The following is a 22,502-nucleotide window of genomic DNA, read 5'->3' as shown; positions in this document are numbered from 1 at the left end:
AGCTGATTATTGCCAATGTACTTTTAAAGGGATAGTGGGAATTAACAGAGAACTCTCTAGGAATGATAAAGCTTCTGATTTCCTGTACTAACCTGCTGCTTAACTTGGTATCTTTCTTGGTCCGATTTTAAGGAGTCAAGGAAGAAGAATAACTTTATGTCCATTACTATTTTAAATCTCTAACTTAACGCATTGATACGTCAATCCTTGTCATTTTAATCACAGAATTATGGGCATAATTTAACATGTATTTATCCTTTCCAGGCAAGGAAATGAACAAGAGGTCCCACACAAAGCCTGTTCAAAATACTGAAATAGATCAAAGGGGTTTCTCACGAAGCAACTGTGTATCGGAAATACAAGGTAGCAAAGGACTGACCAATCACCAGCTTTTATCGAAAGAAGAAGCCACAGTATTTATGCCTTTGAGTGATGATAGTTCCGATGAAGGAGTGAGGAAAAATCAGACAAGGTCGAAATGCTGGTCGTACCACTCCACTCAGACATCAGAAGACGCAATTAGACTTAGTCAGATTGGGAGTGACACTTATTTAACAGCATCGGATGATAGCAGCGCTGCATTTGATGATGAGAGTGAAACTGAGCGAAAACCACCGTCGCTGGATGCAGAGTTCCTTCAGGCAGTGGATCATTTTCCAAAAACACTAAGTAAAATAATAGATCAGGATTACTCCTCTGATGAGTTAAACAAGAAATTTCAATCCCAAAGGCTCGATTCTTCATCCAATGAAAAGCAAACTCCAAACCCAATTCTAACATCACCTACAACAGTGACCAGGATCCACCCCACAGCATCTTTAACGGAGACAAGTTCACCCTCGGACTTAACACCTCCAAAGTTGAGGGTTCCCAATGTATTCGGTGTAAATGTGGCCAAAGCAAAGAAGCATTGCAGCCAGCCTCAGTTAAGCACTGATCGGCTGTTTGGTGGAAACCGTAATGCTATAAGTATGATGAGGCCAGTGGATCACGAAGAGACAGATATTGATGTCATTGACGTTGAAAGTGATATTCTGGGGAAAATGGAAACAGGCTACGAAGAGGGAATGTTTTGCTATGAATCAATTGAAACCTACATCACTGAGGAGCAATTCAACACAGGAGACACCAAAGGCAAACTTCCCAGTAACAAGCCACCAACTCCTCCTTTGCATAGATTCCCATCTTGGGTAAATCCTAATGCTCTGTTGTGTTGATAAGTAGCCATTAATGTTTTATTTCTTAAATTTTTTATGTAACTTTTTGAATATGTTTGCGTTGCTCTGACAGCTTTAAATCAACATAGCCTTCCTAACCTCTAAGGTCTCAAGTATCCATTTCAGTCTAGACGGGTATATCTTTTAAATTTTTGAATTATTGATCCCTCTTTTGAAATTGTCCTACCTAAACATTTATGTAGAATTGGTCTGTCTGCTAATCCAATTTAAGACCTAAAACAGTTATTCCAAAAAATACACTGACGAACAAAATAATCCTGATAGCAGAAATAATGTCTGGTGACAGACAGACAGAAGGAACATCACTGCATTATGTCTGTTCCCAGATAGAATTCCCCCCAGTATTCCAAGAACTTGTGATCAGATCTGCCAAAAGTCATGTGAGCCAGCAGATTCCAAAGTCCAAACTTCATGGTACAGAACACACTGAAATTAAGTGCAGAGTTTAGGGAAAGGCTGCTATACAAGCCTTCCTCATCTCTGCACATGGAGAATCTGCCAAGCATTATTTTAAAAGAAACCTTGACTGCTTGCTCAAGCAATATATGTAAAAGAAAACTGAAGTTAAGCTAACACAATCTAAATGTGGTGATGGGGATGGTACTTAATAGTGACGTATACATTTACATTACCACACAACTGAAAATTGGGTTGTGCAATCTGCTCTCTTCAGTAATACATTTCCAAAAGGAATTGGAAAAATAGTTGAAGGGATGCAGTTTATGGAGGTGAGAACTATTTGAGCAATTTTCAGAACAGCCAATACATGCAAAGTGGGCCAGCTGGCTTGTTTTCTGTACTTTGATGCTATAAAGTCTCTATCTTCTCGCACATTCAGACACTAAACTCCACTCTGCAGAATGGCTTTTCTTTGCTGTATGTTGAAAATGGAAAATAACTGATGAAGTGAGAGAAACCAATATTCTGATTTCTCCCCGTATTCTCATTATAAAAAATAAAAATAAATGATTAAAGCTGTGAAATTATTGAATTAGATGCTACATGGCCAACAAATCTTTGTTTTTTGAGGGAAAAAATGGTTAAAAAGTACTTGAGGGTTTTCTAAAAATCGAGGTACTGAGTACAGGATTAATGGTCAGTTACTTCACAATCAACATCAGAATCTTACACCAGTTTGGAAACAGACTGTAAGTCAGTAATCAAAAACTTGCTGTTGATCCTGGTGTGGAATTCATATTTCTGAAAGTATGCAGTTCAATAATTTGTGTGATAGCTTGGTGACGTTAAGAGATTTTCCTATATCTTTTTCATATAGGAGAGCAGAATTTATGCAGTAGCCAAATCAGGTATGAGAATGTCAGAGGCCATTAGTACAGATCCAAGTAACAAATGTGAGTATTTGGTACCTATAAGAGAAATGTTTCCGAGTAATGGATTAATTATCTATGTGGTCACTCATTCACAAAATTCTGTGATTATAGAACGATTACTGTTTTAGAAAGTTTTACAGGATTTTGCTTACTTTCCTGTGAAAAGTTAAATGTGACCTTTCTGATATGTCTAACAAGATTAGTTTAAAGAAAATTTTGCCTATTGTAAAAACATTTGCATTTCCCTTGGCTTTTCCGTTTATATAAAAAAGAGTGATTTTTGCTGAAGTACAGTTTGAATGTGGCAGTTCTCAGCTATTTTGTCTTGGCAACCATTCTTTGTCTCTGGGCCTAAGTCACATTGATTGACTTACCAAAGCTTCACATCTGACTCTAATCTTCCCTTTCCCCAACATTCACAGAACAAATGTTCCCATGGGAGTCACTGAAAACTGACTGGGAGCAGGGAAGTGGAAATTCTTATGACCCACCAATGCAGTCATCCATATTTGTGTTAGATTTGTATGCCAGCTGTTTGAATGTGTGAAAATGCACCCCTAGAAGTCTTACACAACGGTAGTCCAGTGCCTTACAGTATATTATCACCATTCTGTCATTTAAAAGTTGTTCCCTGTGTGAATAGCATCCTTTGCCAGATGTTCAGAAATGGCCTCTTGAGTCTTGCTTAGGTCAAATAAGCTGAAGAGACTGGAAATTGAAATCAGTTTCCTCTTGGCTCAGCTGCTTTGTGGACCTAGGTCATTCTCTTGCCAGTGGGGAGGGGAGGTGGGCTTTCAAATGTCTTTAAGTTTATTATGTAGATGTGGTCAATTATTATGTAGATCTGGTATCCATATATGTGCACTGGCTTATGTAGGCTTCCAACAATAGGGCAACGTACTCATTATCCCCTGCTCTAATCACCTCAAGTGAGTTCTGACAGATCAGCACAGGTCGGTATTAAACCTGCCTTTATCTTAGTCGGCTGGCTCAGGTCAGTATAATCAGAAACAATTTGTCTAATCCTCTTCCAAATAAGGCAGTATAGCAGTCCTATGCCTTCAACTAGATATGTATTTAATTTCTGTACGCACAAAATTTTAATGTAGCTTCTGGATACTAATCAAATTATATGATACATATTCATTATTTTCTAGGCACTGGCTTCATGCCTTCACAATCAACATCGGAATCTTACACCAGTTTGGTTTATAATAGCATGGCCACTCCAGTTTACACTGTTTTGAAAGGGGTGAGTTGTGTAATTTAAAACCATGATTCCACATTGAGTTATAGTAAAGGAGCATTACAGTACAGAAATAGGCACTATGGCTCATCTGGTTCATGCTGACTCATTTCTTGTCCTAGTCCTATCAGCCCACACCCAGACCATAGCCTTCCATACCCCTCTCATCTATGTACTTGTCCAAACTTTTCTTAAGTGTTGCAATTGAACCCACATGAGCCACTTCCATTGGCAGATCATTCCACATTCACACCACCCTCTGAGTGAAGACGTTCTTCCGCTCATATTCCCCTTAATTATTAAACCTATGACCTCGATTTCTAGACTCACCCAACCTCAGGGGGGAAAATACTGCATGTATTTACCCTATCTATAACCCTCATAATTTTGTATCCCTCTATAACATCTCCTTTATTCTCCTACATTTGAAGTACTGTAGAAGTATTTTACACTTAACAATTCACTAATGTAAGCCATTGAGGCTTTTGTTTAGTATTTCTGAATTTTTAGCTTTTTCTAAACTCAGGCAACTTTGGGTGTTGGGGTGGAGGTACATCTCTTATCAAGGAGGTGTAAGGCATTCTTTCCCTCCACTAGTCTGCGGGTCACCCTTGGACAAGGTATGGCACCTGCTTAACCCCCTGATCAGGGTCACATGAAGCCATGGGAGCAGGTGGTGGACAATTGTATCAGCAGCTGGTACATCTCTCAAGTCCTGGTTATGAAAGCACTGATGCCAGGTAGACAATCTCTGAAGAGTATTGATAATGGCTGGGGTCACATGTCTTATAACAATGCTTCCCAAAAGAAGGAAGAGTCAAACCACTTATGTGGAAAAATTTGCCAAGAACAATCATGGTCATGAGACCATAATCACCCTCGTCATATGGCACAGCACATAATAATGATAATGATGAAATTTTCAATTCAGCTCCCTTACATTGGTTTAGGTGTAGATTAATATTTACAGTTATATGTGTATAGTAGATTTTTTTCCAAAGAAACTGTGAGAATACATCTCACTACAATTCTTAGCACCCCGGCGCATAGCTGAACTTGGGGTACGCTGTTGATACAAATGTCACAATTTTGAAACTGCGGAGTTCTTTGTAACCACCTTCGATAAATACAGACAGGTACTTATAGAAGTTGTTCCCATGATCCCTAATGGAATAGAGATGAAAATTGTAAGGCAAGGAGTAAACTGACCATGCCAATACAGCTTAGAATGTTGTCACGAAGAAAAGTTGCAGCTGTGAACCTTGTGCTGAAGAGCTGTCTTATGCAGCCAGAAAAGATTGTACAGTGATAAAGGTTTATAAATTGACTCCATTACTTGGCAGGAGAGTAATAAGACAACAGGAATTTATAGAATTAAAACCCTTTACAATGAGAGCATGACATTTTCTATTATAAAATCTTCTTGACGCACATCTCATAACTCTTTTAAAAGGGGATTAGATGGGTAAGTACTAACTTAACAATATCTGCTCAGTATCACATTCTGGTTTAAGAATATATTTTGAGCTGCTTTCTGTGCTTAAGTGAGAACAGCGCACACTATATTGTATATATAGTGACTATATTTTATTTATATTATTAAATTTAATCTGCATAGAATTTCATTGTCTCTGTCATTACCAAGATTCAGCTTTTTAGGCCAAAGGGCCTATTTCTGTATTGCATGATTTGTTGACTAAAATTTAGCATGAAGAATATTTAAAAATGTATATAAGATGATAAGGGGCATTGATCATGTGGATAGCCAGAGGCTTTTTCTGAGGGCTGAAGTGGCTAACATGAGGGGGCATAGTTTTAAGGTTCTTGGAAATAGATACTGAAGGGATGTCAGGGATATGTTTCTCACACAGAGAGTGGTGGGTGCATGGAATGCACTGCCGGTGGAAGTAGATACAATCGGGTCTTTTAACAGCGTCTTAGATAGGTACACGGAGCTTAGAAAAATAGAAAGCTATGCGCTAGGGAAATTCTAAGCAGTCTCTAGAGTAGATTACATGGACGGCACAACATTGTGGGCTGAAGGGCCTGTAATGTGCTGTAAATTTCTATGTTCTAAAAATATATTCGTAAATCAGAGAATTACAATTCAAAGGTTCAACAAAATGAGCAGGTATTGTTCTTTGAAATATTCTCCATCCCATGCGTCCAGTATAAGGAAGCAGGGTGGAGGAGGGAGGGAACTCCTGTGTAGACTTCAAAATGGTTTCTATCTATGCTCCTGCAAAAGTTGGAAGGTTTAAGTTCATGTATGTTGTAGTATATGCCTTTACCACAGTTGCCAAAAGTTTAACCACTAAACCTTTAGTAAAATTTGCTTCTATAAATTAAATGACCCTGTCAACTATCACACATATCAAATTAATACAGTGTCAAGAACAAGGAAGTTCTGCCATATATTAACACAGATATCTTCTTAAAACTTTAAGAAAGCAACTCAGATCAGTACCGGACCTTTCTCAGACGAGTCCTCTGAAATGGATGAAAGTGACAGCTCAAGAGGAAGCTCCAGGACTTCGATGGCAGGATCAGACTCCCGCAAAGCCAGCAGCCCCAGCAGTCCACGAGCCATGAAACGAGGTGTGAAGTCCTGTCCATTTCTGCTAAGCATGTGAAAAATTGAGAACAAATTGATCCCTTCATGCTTGTCACTAATTATGATTCCAAAATCCATATCAAAATTACCCCTTTAATAAACTGTACTCAGACTCAATAAAATACATTATAGGAAACATGCTCTCCACATCCACTGTAGAGTATAGAATGTATAGAATAGTACAGCACATTACAGGCCCTTCGGTCCACAATGTTGTGCTGCTCCTCAAACCCTGCCTCCCATATAACCCCCCACCTTCAATTCCTCCATATACCTGTCTAGTAGTCTCTTAAACTTCACTAGTGTATCTGCCTCCACCACTGACTCAGGCAGTGCATTCCACTCTCTGAGTAAAAAACCTTCCTCTAATATCCCCCTTGAACTTCCCTCCCCTTACCTTAAAGCCATGTCCTCTTGTACTGAGCAGTGGTGCCCTGGGGAAGAGGCGCTGGCTATCCACTCTATCTATTCCTCTTAATATCTTGTACACCTCTATCATGTCTCCTCTCATACTCCTTCTGTCCAAAGAGTAAAGCCCTAGTTCCCTTAATCTCTGATCATAATCCATACTCTCTAAACCAAGCAGCATCCAGGTAAATCTCCTCTGTACCCTTTCCAATGCTTCCACATCTTTCCTATAGTAAGAGTGAACAGTCGACGTTTCAGGTCGAGACCTTTTATCAGAACCGTCTTGGCCAGAAACGTCGACGGTATACAATACTCTTTTCCATAGATGCTGCCTGGCCTGCTGAATTCCTCCAGCATTTTGCGTGTGTTGTTTGGACTTCCAGCAACTGCAGGTTTTCTCTTTTTTATCTGATAGAAGTGTTTTATTTCATAGAGGAGATATAAAAATTGTCTTTTCACTGGTGATGCAATGCAAACCAAAGCAGTACTGGACTTTTTATTCAGGATCTCAACCAAGGGGGCTTATCTCCAGCATTAGCTTAATCTCTGGTAAATTAGAGAATCTTCCAGGCAAGGTGTGACTTGTAACCAAATCCCAATAACTGAATAGTTCTTAAGCAAGACACATTCCTACATCTTGAACCTGTGATCTTTCAATATGGGTGCAATCCTTATATTTATAATACATTTCATCAAAACAAATGGAATTTGTTCAAATTATAATGAATTTATTATGCACACGTCTTGTACAGGTGTTTCAATGTCATCTATGACTTCAGAAAGTGATTACGCCATCCCACCAGATGCATATTGTACTGACACAGAATGTTCGGAGCCAGAGCAGAAACTTCCAAAAACATGTTCTTCCCATTCCATTGACAGTGGAAAAAATGTAAGTTTAATTCCTGCTCACAAATAGCCTGGTTTAATACTAAGCTATTCAGGTTAGAATAATTATTAGTTGGACCAACATGTATATTGAGTTCATTAATCTGACAGTATGACCTCTAACCATAATGTTTCAGATGAGGATATGGAGAAATCTGTCAATTCAATCATTAACCAATGACCAATGACCAATGAAGTGTTTTGTTAGTGGTCATTGAACATGGAAGGAATTAAGATGAGTTTGATTTGCCAGGTCAAAGAGCCCTTAACAATCCTGGAACCAACTTGCTGAAAGCAAGAGCACAAACAACACGCAATGACAGTGCCCGTAACTCCCATTATCTTTCTCCTACTAAACTTTATTTACAAAGGCAAGAAACTGCAAACAAGACCAGGATATTTGTCCAACTTTCAAAGTTCAAAAACAGTTTAGAGTAAAATGTATTATCAGAGTACATGCGTGTCACCACATACAACCCCGAGATTCTTTTTTCTGTGGGCATACTTAGCAAATCTATAGAACAGTGGCTGTAAACAGTCAGTGATCAATGAACAACAGACTGTGCAATTGAAAATATAAATAGATAGCAATAAATAACAAAAGCATGAAATAACAAGATAAAGAGGCCTTAGCGTGAGACCATTGGTTGTGGGAACACTAGAGATGAATGAATGTTGTTATCCCCTTTTGTTCAACAGCCTGATGACTGAGGGGTAGTAATTGTTCTTGGACCTGGTGGTGCAATTCCTAAGGCACCTGTACCTTCTGCCTGATGATATCGGTGAGAAAAGAGCATGGCCTGGGTGGTGAGGACCTTTAACGATAGGTGCTGCTTTTCTATGGCAGTGTTTCGTGTAGATTTGCTCAACAGTTGGGAGGGCTTTACCCATGATGTTCTGGGTCAAATCCACTATATTTTGTAGGGTTTTCCACTCAAAGGCATTGATGTTCCCATACCAGGCCGTAATGCAGCCAGTCAGCACACTTTCCACCACACACCTATAGAAGTTTGCCAAGGTTTTGGATGACATGCCGAATCTCTGCGGACTCCTGAAGGAGTAGAGGCGCAGTTGTGCTTTCTTTGCAATTATATATGTAGGGTCCAGGACAGGTCCTCTGAGATAGCGACACCCAGTTACTGATCCTCTGTTGAGTATTGGCCCATGGACCTCGGGTTTCCCTCTCCTGAAGTCTACAATCAGTCCCTTGGTCTTATTGACATTGAGTGAGAGCATGTGGTTATTATACTATCCAGATAAGTTTTCAATCTCCCTCCTATATGCTGATTCATCACCATCTTTGATACAACCCACAACAGTGGTGTCATCAGCAAACTTGTATATGGTGTTGGAGCTGTACTTCGCCACATAGTCATAGGTGAAAAGTGAGTAGAGCAGGGGACTAAGCACACACCCCTTCTCTTGCTGCTGGTGCAGGACACTGGCAGGATAAAGATAGGTACTGACCATTCAACAGATTAGTCATCTTCAAGTACCTAAGTCTTTCACCATTCATTGCAAGTAGTTAACAGATCTTTTAAAAACCTTGAGAATAGGTTGCCTTCCCTATAAATAACATATTGTTTACAAGCCAGAAGTGGTATTACCTCTTGTATTTAATAAGTCATAGCTTCTGTCTTGGCATGCATAACTATATGTCTCTCTTGCTTAGTTCTAAATTAATTGAAAACGTGAACAGGCAAAGATGCATACTAAGGATTCATTAGGTAACCATAAACAAAATGCACAATAATCTCTTCTGCAGGAATCATTAGAAAAGTCTGGATATTTGCTAAAAATGGGAGGAAAGGCACAAACATGGAAGCGGCGATGGTTTGTCCTTAAAGGCGGTGAATTGTTATACTACAAATCACCAGTAAGTATGATTATCAGAACTCTTTGCTTTTAGCACTGTGATGTCATTAAATTTAGAGCTAAGATATAAAACTTTCTTATAGATTTTAATCTGGGATTTAGTAAAAATCTTTAAATGTTATTGTCCTATTATTTGCAAAGTGGAATTTATTGATGTATAATCTTATTCATATATCTGAATCCAGAGTGATGTCATCCGTAAACCACAGGGTCGAATTGAGCTCAATGTCTCAAATCATATTGTCAGATGTGATGGAAAGCAGACAATTCAGGTTAGTGTTCTGCGGTTTATTTGCCAAAGACAGCACCCGTTTCAGTTATTGAATACCAAGTACAGGTTGTCTCCCCCTTATATGAAATTTCAAAATCTGAAAACCTCTGAAGTCTGAATTTTTTTGAGCGCTGGAATGATATCACAAATGGAAAATTCCACAAGATGCTGGGAAGGTTCTCAGGCAATGTGTAGCACAGACAGTTGTGAGAAGTGACAGAGGTTAATGGAAAATAGAAATATGAAGAGATCTATCATGTATGATCAGCATTGGAGTAAACATATGCTGCTTACTGGTATGCTGATCATGAAACAAACAAAGACCTATCCCAACAAACTTAAAATTGAGGGTAATTGTGAATATTCAGCAGGCCGATTGCAGAAATTTAAGAAAAGGCATGGCATTGAATATTTAAAACATCTACTGATCGTGAAAATCTAGCACCAGAACAAGTCTACAATGCAGATTGTTTTTATACCTTACATAAATCTAGAAAAATGTAAAATACAAATACAAATACAGTACAATGTGTTGTAAACTTTTAATCAAAACACAGCATCATAGTTGGAGACTGAAAGCCTGTTGTTGTTCAACAGCTGATTCAGTTATTCTCCCGATGCTTTTGTTACCCTGCACACATTATATTTTCATTATATTAAAAATATATACCGGTATTAATCTTTACTGTTCAGTACATATGTGTAAAAGAAAGGCTCCTTACCGGTAGCACATAAATTTAGAGTTGGAAATTATGACTACCCTTATTATTTATTCCAAAATCCAAAACACTTTTGGCCCCAAGCATTTCTGATAAGATGCTCAACCCGTAATTGATTTTGCATTGAATTTACTTTCAATAAACTTCCTGATTGCAATTGCTATCTTTTCCAAAGATTTCCGAGTCCGTGCCAATATAATTAGTAGTCCAATCATTTATCCAACTACAAAGACTCCTTATGGCTGGTGATAATGAGTGTGTAATGCTTTCCAAGCTTATTACAGAGAAAAAGACCTACTACTTGACTGCAGATTCTCCTAATATTCTCGAGGAATGGATTCGGGTTTTACAGAATGTTTTGCGCATTCAAGCTGCCAGCCCCCTCTACACACAGCCAGACATCAAGCCATCGATCGAAGGTTTACTAACTAAGGTAATGATTCAGTAGTTAGTTATTAGTTAACACTGGTGTACTAAGGGAATTTACAGTTCATAGAAATTGCGATTCTTACAATAATCAGCATCAGGTTTATTATCACTGACCTATGTCGTGAAATTTGGTGTTTTGCCGCAGTGATAAAGTGCATGACATAAAAATTTCTATAACTTAAAAATATTTAGAGTGAATGCTCAGGTTCCTGTACCTCCTCCCTGGTGGTAGAAAAAAAATTCTCAGCTCTTCAAAAGGTGGTGCCTGAAGAAGACGACATCCATCATTAAGGACCTTCATCATCCAGGATATGCCCTTTTCTCATTGCTGCCATGAGAGAGGAGATTCATGAGTCTGAAAACGTGCTCTCAATGTTTTAAGAACAGCTTCTTCCTCTCCACCATCAGGTTTCTGAATAGTACATGAACCAATGGACACTCCCTCCTAATTTGCTCACTTCTTGCACTGTCAATTTTTTTATTTCTCTTGTAACTTATACTAATTCTTTTATGTATTGCACTGTACTGCTGCAGAACAATACATTTTACAATATACATCAGTGATAATAACCTTGATTCTGGTGAGGGCCTTTAATAACAAATGCCACCCGTTTGAGTTCTTGAAGATGGTAGCAGAGAGAGTTGTGCCCATGATGGAGTTGGCAGAAGTCTACAATTCTCTTCAGCCTTCCTGTGATCCTGTGCATTGGAGACTCCGTATCTGGTGATACAATCAGTCAGATTCCTCTCCACCGTATATCTGCAGAAATTTGAGTCTTTGGTGATGTACCAAATATCCTCATTACGTGGTGTTTGAGATACGCCTAGCCACACAATCGTGTGTTGAGATCTTATTGTACTGTGTCCTGGTATTACTTATATTTTGAAGTTTAAAGTGTATGTTCATTTACATGTTGTGCAACTGTGTAGTTCATATTTATATAAATTTTAAAAGGAGATGTATGATTGAATAATCAATCACACAAAAATTTCAAGGAATGACACAGTCGCTTGATAAACAAAATATTCCTCTACATTAATTTAACTTAAATCTTATAAACATCTCTTCTAACGAGATAGGTTTCTCACGATTCAAGCCTCTCACAATATTGTATACCTATTTCAGTTTTCCATTCCAAAGAAAACACACTCAGCCTATCAGTCTCTCTTCAGAGTTGGAGTGCTCTACCTAGACAGCATCCTGGTGGATCTCCTTTGCAACTTGTGCAGTGGAATCACATTCTTGCTATGGTGCAGCAACCAGAACTGCACACAGTACTCCAGCTGTGATCTGACCAATAGTTATACTGTAACCTCCATGCTCTTGTATTCTCTGCTGTACCTCATGAAAGTTTACACCTGTTATGCCTTCTCCTCATCACCTTATCCATCTTCAGGGATCCATGGACAAGAACACCAAAACTCCTGTATTCCTCAGCGCCCCCTAAGCTCTTACCATCCATTTTATATATCCTAGCTGTATTTATGTGCACTTTATGCAGTCCTGGGTAGGTCTGTAGTCTAGTGTAGTTTTTTTTCTGTGTTGTTTTTTACGTAGTTCAGTCTAGTTTTTGTACTGTGTCATGTAACACCATGGTCCTGAGAAAACATCTCATTTTTGCTATGTGCTGTACCAGCAGTTATGGTCGAAATGACAGTAAAAGTGACTTGACTTGACTTGAAAATGCATCACCTCATACCTTTCAGGCTTAAATTCCATCTGCCATACTCAGCCATTGCCAACAGACATTTATAATACATATATTTGTATTCTGCTACTTCTGGTGTCTATAAAGTCAGATCCCAGTTTTGACTTCAGAAAATTAGAAAATTGTTGGCAAGAGCAGGCCATTCAGCCCAAAAAACCCTTGGGAAATTCTCATTCACATACTATGTTGAAATAACTATCGAGTTTAGATTTGAAAGTCTCTCAACTACACAATTAGGTAGTTTGTTCCATGTTTCCTCAACTTGCTGTGTAAAGAATTGCTTCCTGATGTTTGTCTGAAATCTCCCTTTAACCAGTCTTCATCTATGGCCCCGTGTCCTTGATGATGGATTAATTTTGCAGTAGCAGCTTATACGCTTAATGATTTTGAACATTTCTATCATGTTTCCTCCCATTCTACATCTACTTAAGCTAAAAAGATTTAATTATTTCATTCTTTCTTCATAGCACTTTCAGCCTTTTTAGCTGAAACTGGACCTCACTTTCTAAAATCTCTAAGTCACTTAGAACAACCTTATTTTTCTCTGTACTTACTGGCATACTGCTAACATCTTCGCAGGTGAGTATGGGAAACTGCTATATCCTTCTCTACATAATTTAACACCCCACTATTGTTCCTAATGCATTTATCTTCCTCCTTGCCCTTTCTGTTACTATGAAAGTATTGAAAAAATCTCTTGGGGTCAATCTTAATGTTATCAGCAATATCCTTCTCAACCTGCCTTTTGGCAATCCGACTTTCTCTCTTGACTATAGCTCTCATATTTTCATATGCCCTATGGTTAACATCATTACTCTTTTTTATGTACTCCTTATATAGCTGTCTTTTCTTCAATAATTTTTATGTATGTCTTTATTCATCCATGTAGTTGATCTATTATTTTTGTTGTTTCTCCCGACCTTGGGTATGAACATTTCCTGCACTGCATGTATTACCCCTTTAAGTCCACTCCTTTGTTCCTCAACTGACTCAACGTCAAGCGGATCCTTTCAGTTTACCTTCTGAAGTCTTTGCCACTTCTGTACAAATTTGCCTTTCTGAAATTCAGTTTAATGGCTTTGGTTTTCACTGATATACTCTCCCAAAAAAACTTCAAGACTAACTGTGTTATGATCACATGTTCTTAAAGGCTCGACAACTTCCATACTCAAAGTTCTATCCTGATTGTTACAGACAGGCCTCCCCTTTTGTTAGTGTGAAATCAATTTCCAGAAATCCATTAGTCACTGGGTTCTCCCACTCAATATTTGGGAAATTAAAGTCACCCATAACTATAACATCACCTTCAGAACTTGCTTTTTTTAATATTCTGATAGAGTTGTTTGTTAAAATCACTATTGGCATAAGTGAGTCTATAACGTACATCCAGTGTTGTTCCTTTATCCTTATAGTTTTCAATTCTTACCCAGATATCTTCACTAAGTCTCGATTCATCTCCTATCACAAGCAGCCTCATGTTTAAATTCTCTCATCTTTCAGGTGAAGCACGGTTACTCCAAGAGAGTCTGGTGCGCAATTGTTGGAAAGGTCCTTTATTATTTCCGCAATCAGGAAAATAAGGTAAACCACAAATATTAAATGACTGGATTCTTTCCAAATTGTGCACTTTGTCTTCCAAAGCCCTTTTTTCACCTTCCTGAGTGTTGAATGTTATAGTCTGTGAATACACCATTTTAATGTTCCACTTTCAGATATTACACGTTACTTTTTTATTTCCATCCATTAGTGGAGAAATGCCTCATTTACTTGCTGCCCCTCCAAATATATTACTTAAATGCTGAGCTCATTGTGTTGTCTCTGTGTTCGTGCTTAAATGATTGATATAAGACCATAAGACATAGGAGCAGAATTAGGCCATCTGGCCCATCGAGTCTGCTCCATCATTCAATCATGGCTGATCCTTTTTTTCTCCTCCTCAAACCCATTTCCTGGCCTTCCCCCCGTAACCTTTAATGCCATGTCCAATCAAGAACCTATCAATCTCTGCCTTAAATACACCCAGTGACCTGGCCTCCACAGCTGCGTGTGGCAACAAATTCCACAAATTCACCACCCTCTGGCTAAAGAAATTTCTCTGCATCTCTGTTTTGAATGGATGCCCCTCTATCTGGAGGCTGTGCCCTCTTGTCCTAGACTCTCCCACCATGGGAAACATCCTTTCCACATCTAGGCCTTTTTAGGCCTTTCAACTTTCAAAAGGTTTCAATGAGATCTCCCCTCATCCTTCTAAATGCCAGCGAACACATATATCTTAATTAAAAGTGGTCATTTGTGATTTTTTAAAAATTGCCAAACAATGAAACATGTTCCACCTTAAGCACCCTTTGACAATATTAAACTCTAATACACCAATCACATAGTAGTGAATTTGGTGATAATTTGTGCTGTCTGCTGAAGTAAATTTAATAGACTGGTTATGTGCTGTACATTAATAGCAAAAATCAATAGCTTTATCTACAACATGATATATTGCTTATATTCAAGTTTCCTTTAGGTCAGATTAATTTGATGGAAGCAACAGTTGAAGAAGTGGACAGATCATGTGATTCAGATGAAGACTATGAAACCAGTAGTCAGAGCCTGCTCTCTACGCACTATACAATTGCCATTCATCCCAAAAACCAGGGGCCTACCTACCTCCTCATAGGCTCTAAACATGAAAAGGTACGTTTACAATTATAAACAGGAGAAAGTCTGCAGATGCTGGAAATCCAAAGCAACACACACAAAATGCTGGAGGAACTCAGCAGGCCAGGCAGCGTCTATGGAAATGAGTAAATTGTCAATGTTTTGGGCCAAGATCCTTCTTCAGGACAAGGGTCTTGGACTGAAAATTCGACTGTTTATTTATTTCCATAGATGCTACCTGACCTGCTGAGTTCCTCCCATATATTGTGTGTGTTGCTTTATGTTTACAATTATTTAGTATACCTCTGTAGTGTATCTGTAAGGAGATTTATATTAGGGATTAGAAGCCTCCAGTTTATACACGATATGATGCTACAGGCAGAAGTTCCCATTTGCTTCAAGAAGGCAACTATTATACCAGTGCCTAAGAAGAATAATGTGCGTTGCCTTAATGACTGTCGCCTGGTAGCACTCACATCTACAGTGATGAAATGCTTTGAGAGGTTAGTCATGACTAGACTGAACTCCTGCCTCAGCAAGGACCTGGACCCATTGCAATTTACCTCAACAGGTCAACGGCAGATACAATCTCAATGGCTCTCCACACGGCTTTAGACCACCAAGACAATACAAACACCTACGTCAGGATGCTGTTCATCGACTATAACTCAGCATTTAATACCATCATTCCCACAATCCTGATTGAAAAGTTAAAGAACCTGGGCCTCAGTACCTCCCTCTGCAATTGGATCCTTGATTTACTCACCGGAAGACCACAATCTGTGCGAATTGGTGATAATATCTTCTCCTCGCTGACGATTAACACTGGTGCACCTCAGGGGTGTGTACTTAGTCCACTGCTCTACTCTCTATATACACATGGCTAGGCATAGCTCAAATGCCATCTATAAATTTGCTGATGATACTATTTTTGGTAGAATCTCGGGTGGTGACGTGAGGGCATACAGGAGTGAGATATGCCAACTAGTGGAGTGGTGCCGGAGCAACAACCTGGCACTCAACGTCAGTAAGACGAAAGAGCTGTTTGTGGACTTCAGGAACGGTAAGACGAAGGAACACATACCAATCCTCATAGAGGGATCAGAGGTGGAAAGTGTGAGCAGCTTCAAGTTCCTGGGTGTCAAGATCTCTGAGGACCTAACCTGGTCCCAACATATCGATGTAGTTATAAAGAAGGCAAGTCAGTAACTATACTTCATTAGGAGTTTGAAGAGATTTGGTATGTCAACAAATACACTCAAAAACTTCTATAGATGTATCATGAAGAGCATTCTGACAGGCTGCATCACTGTCAGCAGTTGAGGAAGGGGGGAACTACTGCACACGACCAGAAGAAGCTGCAGAGGGTTGTAAATTTAGTCGGCTCCATCTTGGTCCTCCATTATTAAGGTCCTCCAGCACCCAAGACATGCCCTTTTCTCACTGTTACCATCTGGTAGGAGGTAAAGAAGCCTGAAGGCACACACTCAGTGATTCAGGAACAGCTTCTTCCCCTCTGCTATCTGATTCCTAAATGGGCATTGAACCCTTGAACACTACCACACTTTTAAAGTATATAGTATTTCTGTTTTTTACACGATTTTTAATCGTATGTATACTGTAATTGATTTACTTATTTATTATTTTCTTTCTTTCTTCTATTTTATATATTGCATTGAACTGCTAAAGCTAAGTTAACAATTTTAATGACACATGCCGACGATAATAAACCTGATTCTGAGTTTGAGGACTCCTTTGACCTTGGGGTTGCCCCAAAAGATTTGTAGCTAATTGACTATTATCATGTAGGAAACTTAGCAATGACTTTGCACACAGCAAAGTCCCGCAAGTAGCTATGAATCAAGTGTACAGATCATATTTTTTGGTTATTCATTAAATAATGCTGCATAAGGAAGTGTAAGAACTACTTTGTTCCTCATTGTACAATCCTTGGAATCCTTTTCCATCAACCTGAGCGTTGATGGGTTTAATATGTAATGTTTCTTGCTGAAACCACTAGCCACAAGGTCCTCTCTCAATAGGGCAGTGAAAGGCAAAGGCAAATGTTGTGCTGTAATGCAAAATGATGGCTGTTGCTGTTAATATTAAAGAAACTTTGCTGCAAGATCCTGCATTCAGAATGACATGAATTTTGCCTTTCCCAATATTAGAGGGATTGGATCCCTGTTCCAGATGACAGCTGGTGACCAGCACAATGAACGATCACAATCTCATCTATACCTAATAATGTGGCCACTGAGTGTATGTTTATGGTCTTCTGCTGTGACCCACCCCCTTCAAAGTTCAACTCTTCTCACACCAACAAGCCTTCCTGGTAGCTCAAACCAGTTTGGCAATTCTTTGAATACTCTCATTAATAAAACGTTCTCACCTACAGAACTGCCGCTTACTGGATGTTTCTTGTTTCTTGCACTATTCTTTGTAAATTGTTGTGCGTGAAAATCCTAGATCAGCAGTTTCTGAGACTCAAACCACGCCATCTGACACCAAGAATCATTCCACAGCCAAAGTCACCCAGATCACATTTCTTCCCCATTCTGATGTTTTATCTGAACAACAACTGAACCTCACGACCACGTCTATATCCATTTATGCATTCAGTTTCTGCTGCATGATTGGCTGATTAGCTGTATTCAGTTTATTCAGCTGTATTCAGATTAGCTGTTTGCAGGTGGACCAACTGAAGTGGCCACCGAGTGTACTCAACTTTTAATTTACTTTTTAAACATTTCAGAAACACGAAACAAAGATTGGAGCATAACATGAGATTTGATACCATCCCCCCGCCAATTCAAGGCGATATCTCTTGGAAGTCATAGGGCAGTTGCTTTGACTTTGTACTGGAATTGAATAATATTAGACAGGTACATGGGTAGAAAAAGTTTAGAGGAATACAGGCAAATGGGATCAGCTCAGGTAGGCACCTTGGCCGGCATCGACAAGTTAAGCCAAAGGGCCTATTTCGATTTTTTTTAGGCTTTGTAAAGGCTATTAAAGTTTTTTTTACAGTGTGTAGTCTTTAAATGTCTAATTATTAACTAATTGTACAGGAGAAGACTGCAAAACCATGCACCCTGAAAGAGCAATGAATGACTCACAATTTCAATTGCATTTCATTCTTCATTTACATGAGTGCACTCCAGATTGTGCTGTCAGTCTTTAGGTATATCAACATATAAAATAAAAATTAATGGTGGCAAGATGGCACCAGTGAACCATGACGATGTTCTGACGGATGCTTACAAAACTTCTAGATTACTAACTTTTGAATCAGATTACTAACTTTTCAAAAGAGTCAGATTCAAACTCTTTTGAATTACTCTCACTACATTCCGCACAATGTAATTTCCATTGAAGCAACGTACTTTTGTAACGACTTAATGAATTACAGATTTCACAATCTTCTGAAGGACACCGCAGACTTATCTCTCAAGCAAGCAGGTCTGGCACCTTTAAGTGGATGAAGGTTCATCGCCATGACTGGAAGTGAGACGTAAGGGGAGCCATGCTGAAACACGGAGGAATGAGATCCCCTCTACCCAGTAGCTTGTTAGCAAATGTGCAGTTGCTGGAGAACAAGTTTGGAGACCTGAGGTCAAGGGCGACGTGATGAATTGTTGTGTTCTGTGTTTTAGCAAGACATGGCTAACTCCAAGCATGCCAGATTCAGTGATCGGACGCAAAGGCTCCTTGATACACAGGATGGACCGTACTGCTAATTTGGAAAAGACACGAGTGGGGGGGGGGGGGGGGGGGAGTTGTTACATAATGAACTCTCTGTGGTGCTCTGATGTTTCAATTTTGTCACACTCATGTTCCCCCGATGTAGAACCCCTAACAGTCAAGTGCTGACCATTCTATTAAAGAGAGTTCTCCTCTGTGATCCTGATCACAGTTTACCTTGTAATCAGGCACTTGTGATACTGCTGCTGCTGTCACCAAGTAAGAAACAGTCCATCCCAACACATTTCAAATTATAGGCGGGGACTTCAACTGGGCTTCTTTGAAGAAATCCCTGCCAATTACCATCAGCATATAACTTGTAGCACCAGAGGTCCCAACACACTATTTCACTGCCTGCTGTTCCATGCTTAGACTGCGTTTCAGGAAATCTCAACACCTGGCTGTCCTCCTCCTCCTGCATACAGGCAGAGCCTAAAGAGCAAGGCTCCAGCGATGAGGAAAACAAACAAATGATCGTGGAAGGCAGAGGAGATTGCTTCGTGTTGGTGAACTGCGCAGTTTTCAAGGACTCATGAGAAGATCTGAATGAATAAACAATGGTTGTCACGGACTTCATAAGAACAGTCATAGATTAATGTATCCCCACAAAATCATTCAGAAACGAAGCAGAAGCCCTGGATGATCCACAAGATCCACAATCTGCTGAGGGCCAGATCAGAGGTATTCAGGTCTGGCGACCAAGTGAAAACAAGAGGTCAATGTACAATCACCAAAAAAATTTTTGGAAGAATGGGCAAAAAAGTGGCAGATGGAATACAGTGTTGGGAAATGTATGATAATACATTTTGGTAAAAGGAACAATAGTGCATACTATTATCTAAAAGGGGAGAAGATCCAAACATCAGAGGAGCAGAGGGACTTAAGAGTCCTCATGCAAAACTCCCAAAGGTTTAATTTACAGGTTGAGTCTGTGGTAAAGAAGGTAAATGCAATGTTCGCATTTATTTCAAGGGGAATAGAATATAAAAGCAAGGAGATAATGCTAAGGTAATGCAATAGTCAGACTGCACTTGGAGTATTGCCAATCATTTTGGGCATTATATCTCAGGATGTGTTGTCCTTGGGGAGAGTCTAGAGGAGGTTCACGAGGATGATTTCAGGAATGAAGGGGTTAACATATGAGGAGCATTTGGCAGCTTTGGGCCTGTACTCACTGGAATTTAGAAGAATGCAGGGGGAGGGGGATCTCATTGAAACCAACCAAATTTTAAAAGGACTAAATAGGGTGGATGTGGAGAGGATGTTTCCTGTGGTGCGGGTTTCCAGAACTAGAGGGCACAGCCTGAAAATTGACGGGCGACCCTTTAGAACAGAGGTAAGGAGGAATTTTTTTAGTCAGAGAGTAGTGAATCTATGGAATGCTCTGCGACAGACTCGATTGATTGCCAAGTCCGTAGGTACATTTAAGGTGGAAGTTGATAGTTTCCTGATCGGTCAGGGCATCGAAGGATATGGCAAGAAGGCAGGTGTATGGGGTTGAGTGGGATCCGGGATCAGCCATGATGGAATGACAGAGAAGACTCATTAGGCTGAATGGCCTAATTCTGCTCCTATGTCTTCTGGTCTTACAGTCTAAAGCCATCTCACAGGCGAAGTGGCAATTCCAGACTAAACTTAAATCAACAGCATTGGTAGAGCTTGAATGCTATTACTTCTTACAAAGTGACAACAAATAACATAGATAACAACAGGGCTTTACTTCCAAATCAGCTCAATGGCCTTTATGCTCGTTTTTGACCATCAAAACATGGAGGAACCTTCACGAACTCGCACAGCCCCCATTGACCCTGTGATTTCAGTCTCCAAGGCTGACACAAGAGCGTTGTTCAGGAGGGTGAACCAACGGAAACCATCCGGTCCAGATGGGGCTCCTGGCCGAGTACTAAAGATCTGTGCTGATCAGCTGGCTGGCATGTTCACCAAAATCTTTAACCTGTCACTCCAGAAGTCTATGGTGCCCAAATGCTTTAAACAGACTTTAATTATACCAGTGCCCAAAAAGAACGTGGTAACCTGCCTCAGTGACTATCATCCAGTAGCACTTATGATGAATTGCTTTGAGAGGTTGGTGATGAAACATATAAACTCCTGCCTATGAAGTGACTTGGATCCACTCCGATTTGCCTACTGCACAACAGGTCAGTCGCATATGCCATTTCATTGGCTCTTCATTCAACCCTTGAACATCTGGATAGTGAAGATCCATACATCAGGATGTTCTGTATTGACTACAGCTCAGCATTCAATAGTATCCTCCCTTCAAAACCAATCAATAAGCTCCAAGCCTCAATACCTCCTTGTGCAATTGGATCCTGGATTTCCTCACTTCCAGACCCCAGTCAGTTCAGATTGGCAACATCTCCACAATCTTCATTAGCACAGGTGCACAACAAGGCTATGTGATTAAGTGTACCACAAGGTTACAAGTTCTACTCACTTAATACATACGACTATAAGGCTAAGCACAACTCCTGTGCCATATTTAAGTTTGATGACACCATTGTCATTGCCAAAATCGAAGGTGGTGACAAATCAGCAAAAAGGAGTGAGATTGAAAATCTGGCCAAATGGTGCCACAACAACAGCCTCTCACTCAATGTCAGCAAGACCAAGGAGCTGATTATTGACTTCAGCAGGAGGAGACCATTGGTCCATGAGCCAGTCCTCATTGGGGAATCAGAGGTGGAGTGAGTCAGAAACTTCAGATTCCTCAGCGGTATCATTTCAGAGGGCTAGCCCTGGGCCCAGCACGTAAACACAGTAAGCAAGGCAACATCTCTACTTCCTTAGAAACTTGTGAAAATTCAGCATGACATCTAAAGCTTTGACAAACTTCTGTAGATGTATGTATATTGACTGGTTGCATGACTGCCTGGGAGGTTAAACACCAATGCCTTTGAACGGAAAATCCTACACAAAGTAGTGGATACAGCCCAGTCCATCATGTGGTAAGGCCCTCCCTACCATTTGGTGCACATCTATACAGAGTGCTGTTGCTGGAAAGCAGCATCCATCATCAGGGACCCCCACCTGCTCTCCTCTCACTGCTGCCATCAGGAAGAAGGTACAGGAGCCTCAAGACTCAACATTACCAGGTTCAGGAACAGTTACTACCCTTCAACCATCAGGCTTTTGAATCAGTAGAGATACCTTGACTCAACCTCACTTACCACATCACTAAAATGTTCCCACAACCTATTAACTCACTTTCAAGGACTTTTCCTCTCATGTTCTTGATATTTATTGCTCGCTAATTTATCATTATTATATATTTTTTACTTTTGAACTTGCACAGTTTGTTGTCTTTTGCACATTGGTTGTGCGTTTGTCCTGTGGTGTACAGTCCTTCATTAACTCTGT

General features: G+C 39.8%; 1 protein-coding gene across 1 annotated transcript in view; it reads left to right on the top strand.

The window, feature by feature from the left end:
• Positions 1–22,502, top strand: part of LOC140730380 (pleckstrin homology domain-containing family H member 2-like) — a 135,295-nt gene that overhangs the window by 64,603 nt on the left and 48,190 nt on the right. Inside the window, exons 7-16 of the mRNA XM_073050700.1 lie at positions 265–1,190; positions 2,515–2,590; positions 3,727–3,821; positions 6,263–6,413; positions 7,590–7,729; positions 9,491–9,601; positions 9,786–9,872; positions 10,865–11,023; positions 14,229–14,309; positions 15,234–15,413. Coding sequence (XP_072906801.1) covers positions 265–1,190; positions 2,515–2,590; positions 3,727–3,821; positions 6,263–6,413; positions 7,590–7,729; positions 9,491–9,601; positions 9,786–9,872; positions 10,865–11,023; positions 14,229–14,309; positions 15,234–15,413 — 2,006 coding nt within the window. The remainder of the gene's footprint in view (positions 1–264; positions 1,191–2,514; positions 2,591–3,726; positions 3,822–6,262; positions 6,414–7,589; positions 7,730–9,490; positions 9,602–9,785; positions 9,873–10,864; positions 11,024–14,228; positions 14,310–15,233; positions 15,414–22,502) is intronic.

This window comes from Hemitrygon akajei, chromosome 7 (assembly GCF_048418815.1).
Source record: "Hemitrygon akajei chromosome 7, sHemAka1.3, whole genome shotgun sequence".
NCBI lineage: Eukaryota > Metazoa > Chordata > Chondrichthyes > Myliobatiformes > Dasyatidae > Hemitrygon > Hemitrygon akajei.
Note: the sequence above shows the minus strand (reverse complement) of the source record. Positions and strands in the feature narration are given on the sequence as shown.